Source organism: Propithecus coquereli, unplaced genomic scaffold, assembly GCF_000956105.1.
Source record: "Propithecus coquereli isolate 6110/MARCELLA unplaced genomic scaffold, Pcoq_1.0 Scaffold575, whole genome shotgun sequence".
NCBI classification, from domain to species: Eukaryota; Metazoa; Chordata; class Mammalia; order Primates; family Indriidae; genus Propithecus; species Propithecus coquereli.
The window spans coordinates 657,784-661,279 of record NW_012151674.1 but is presented as its reverse complement, the minus strand read 5'-3'; the positions used below and the strand labels follow the sequence as shown (position 1 = coordinate 661,279).

The 3,496-nt window shown below is 40.9% G+C and overlaps 1 protein-coding gene across 1 annotated transcript; it reads left to right on the top strand.

The window, feature by feature from the left end:
* Nucleotides 1-1,685: 1,685 nt before the first annotated feature.
* On the top strand, nucleotides 1,686-2,000 carry FEZ1 (fasciculation and elongation protein zeta 1 (zygin I)). Its single transcript, XM_012658154.1, has one exon. It carries the CDS (start codon nucleotides 1,686-1,688, stop codon nucleotides 1,998-2,000), a length of 315 nt encoding a protein of 104 aa, XP_012513608.1.
* Nucleotides 2,001-3,496: the final 1,496 nt, after the last annotated feature.

Genomic DNA, 3,496 nt, shown 5'->3' with positions numbered 1-3,496 from the left:
AATGCTTGTCACTCAGCCAGCCATTGACAAGTCTGGTGGTTCTTGAGCCTGTATTCTTTCCAAGATACGGTATTGCTTTTGTATGTTTTTGTATTCCAAGGTCCTACCATGTTGCCTTTGCAAACTGTAAATGCTCCAAATATGATTTGATGCGAGGGTAACTGACTTAATCCCAGTGAAATCCTGGTAAGAACTGTCAGGGTCCTTGCCTGGCATGCCCTTTGCCCTATTTAGGTGGAGTTTTAGTTTTGTAGGTAGAGATGGAGAATAGGCACTCCTAGGGCAAAACCCGTGGTTTTTGCTGTTTGGTTCTCCTTAGGTAGTGGTTCCAATTTAAGTATCTAACTGGATCAGTAGTCATACAGACAGGAGGGAAACGATTGGTTGCATTTGTGTGTCACAGGAAAGGAAGCTGAGTATATAGAGAAGTGTATGATAGACCGTGATGCTTGTGCTGCCTGAAATTGGAAATGGGGATCTGTATGTGGGGAACAGAAGATCGTTTTTCAATGAACACACATTGATTGACTGCCTAGCCGCAGGGCAGCCATGTGTGCTTGGAGTCAGAGAAGATATCCAGAGGACGTCTGTACCCTCGAGGAATTTAAATTAAAATTGGGAAGGGGCCTGATTGTACACACAGATGGATAAATAGAGCCAAAGGCAGCATATGAAGAGGGCCCAATGAGGGGTAGGTGTCCTGGAGTTGTTGGGAACTGAAGAGAGGCCTGAGTGTGCAGCATTTCAGGATGCAGCGCCCAGCATGGTTATGGAGTCTGGCTTCGGAGCACATGGGTAGTTGGGTCTGTTTCTTACAGGATAATAGATCATTTAGTCCGTTTCTCTGCTCCTAGGCATATGCTCTGGGTTTGGGAAAAACTCAGGTGCTTGTTGGAAAGTCTTTATTAGTGTTCTATTAGGCTCTATTATTTATTGATGAGGGTAGTAATATCCAGGTCCCTGAACCCTTATCCAAAACCCTTGGGGCAAGACATGTTTCAGAATTTAGATTATGTCAGAATTTGGAAGGCAGTAATAGAGTACACATTCTGCATTTCATCCAGTGGGATCTGGGGTAGCAATCTTTATGATTTAAAATATTTCTGCCGCAAAACACAAAAAATGGAATAAATTAAAGAGTAGGCAGCTTTATATTCATGTTGGTCAGGTTTAGTTGCCAAATGAGTTCTGGTCATGTCACATTGTGCCACCAAACGAGTCATGAAAAATTTCCAGTTTTCAGAGCACGTGGTTAAGGATGTAGATATATGGTAATAGTAACAATAATGAGAACAACAGAGACTATTCAACAATATTGGCATTTATTATCTGCCAGGCACTGTTTTAAGCACTTTTCTGTGTTTACTCCTTTAATCTTATAACACTCCTTTGAGATGGGTCCAGTTATATTATATCTTTCTTGAGAAGAATAAAAGGAAGCACAGAGAAGCTAATAACTTGCCTAAGGTCACAGCTGGCAGGGGCAGAACACGATGCAACCCTAGGTGGTCAGGTCCAGGAGCTCATACCGAACCACTATGCTTTGCTTTTTGGAGCAGGGAATTGGAAGCAGGTGTGTCTCCAAACTCAACTAGAGTCAGACCAGTCCAAACTCACATGACCCTGTTTATTTCTTCTAGATAAACGAATCCTGAAAGGTGCCATTGTGCTCCTGCTGCGCAAGAATGGAGGCCCCACTGGTGAGTTTGGATGAAGAGTTTGAGGACCTTCGGCCCAGCTGCTCCGAGGACCCGGAGGAGAAGCCACAGTGTTTCTATGGCTCGTCCCCCCACCACCTAGAGGACCCCTCCCTCTCTGAGCTTGAGAATTTTTCATCTGAAATAATCAGCTTCAAGTCCATGGAGGACCTCGTGAATGAATTTGATGAGAAGCTCAATGTCTGCTTTCGGAACTACAACGCCAAGACGGAGAACCTAGCTCCCGTGAAGAACCAGTTACAGATCCAAGAGGAGGAGGAGACCCTTCAAGATGAGGAGTAAGAAGTCTTAATTGCCCTCTCCTGCTTCAGTCAAGAACCCTGTAGTGTGGGGCTCCTTGACACAGTGCTGGTTTCTGTCTCTAGGATTATGGCATGTTGCTTACATTTTTATATCATCAGTGAGTCAGTGCTCTGGTAATTGCTGACATTGTTCTGTATGTCCCTTTACGGTCACTTGCACAGAGCTTTCTTAAATTGAAACCTTAGAGGAATGAAGGATTTTAGATTTTCCTAGATACAAAATAGAATTTCAGGATCATGGTAAATTTTAGAGTCTGTCTATCTTCGGCTTTCTTCATGTCAGTGAAAATCCACCCAGATATTAGAAATAAGAACCAGAAAGAAATTAATTAACTGTGATGAAGGAATCTATGTCATTGGACAAATTTGCTTCAAGAAACCCCAGAATTATGAAAATCTCAGAATTGTTTACAACCCCTCAGGCCTGGAAAGTTAACTATAAATGTTAAGATATGTTCAAATAAGAAAGCACCTATACCGAACTGAGAGCTTAGGGAACTACCTTGGACAAAATAAAGGAAAACTAGGTGATGTGGCTTTTGAGTATGCAAATTCCTTATGTCACTTACTAGCTACTTTCTAGGGTCTTAGTGAAGAAGAAGGATCTTAGAAAAGTACTATTGGAGGAGGGACTAGAAAGAGAAGAAGCAGGTGATATGGTATATAAATTAAAGAAGGATGTTTTGGGCAGTTAGTAAAAACACAGTAGTCCCCCACCACTTATCCGTGGGGGATACATTACAAGACCCCCAGTGGATGCCTGAAACTGCTGATAGTACTGATGTTTTTTCCTATACATACATACATATGATAAAGTTTAATTTATAAATTAGGCACAGTAAGAGACTAACAACAATAACTTATAATAAAATAGAGCAATTATAACAATATACTGTAATAAACGTTATGTGAACGTGTTCTCTCTCTTTCTCTCTCTCTTTCAAAATATCTTATTGTACTGTATCTCGGGTATCTGAAACCTTGGAAAGCAAAACCACAGATAAGGCAGGACTGCTGTATGCATGAATTCCCTGTAGAGATAAAATACGCATCACTTGTTCTTTAAGAATCACATAAGAAATGTTAAATAGTTGGTCATGGAAGTTTGGAGCAACTGTCCTTTTGGTTTCCCTTTTTATGAACTTAGGTGGAAGAGTTGCCCATAGATAATGGGGTAAGAAGCATGACCTAGAGAATTTGAACCTGACTGTATTTGGGAGAGAGTTGCTTATTTGATGACCACTAAGTCTGTACCTCTGTGAATACAGGGGTCATATATTATACCCGTCTGTCTTATTCATTTGTATATCCCCACTGTCTAATACAGTGCTTGCTGTGCAATATGTGACCAAATATTTTTGAATGAAATATTGAATATTGAATGGACTGGATGAGCAATAATAGCTAGCTTTGTAAGTACATGAAATGTATTTCTAGGCCCACGCCATTTCCTTCTTTTCTTTTTAATTAATGCTT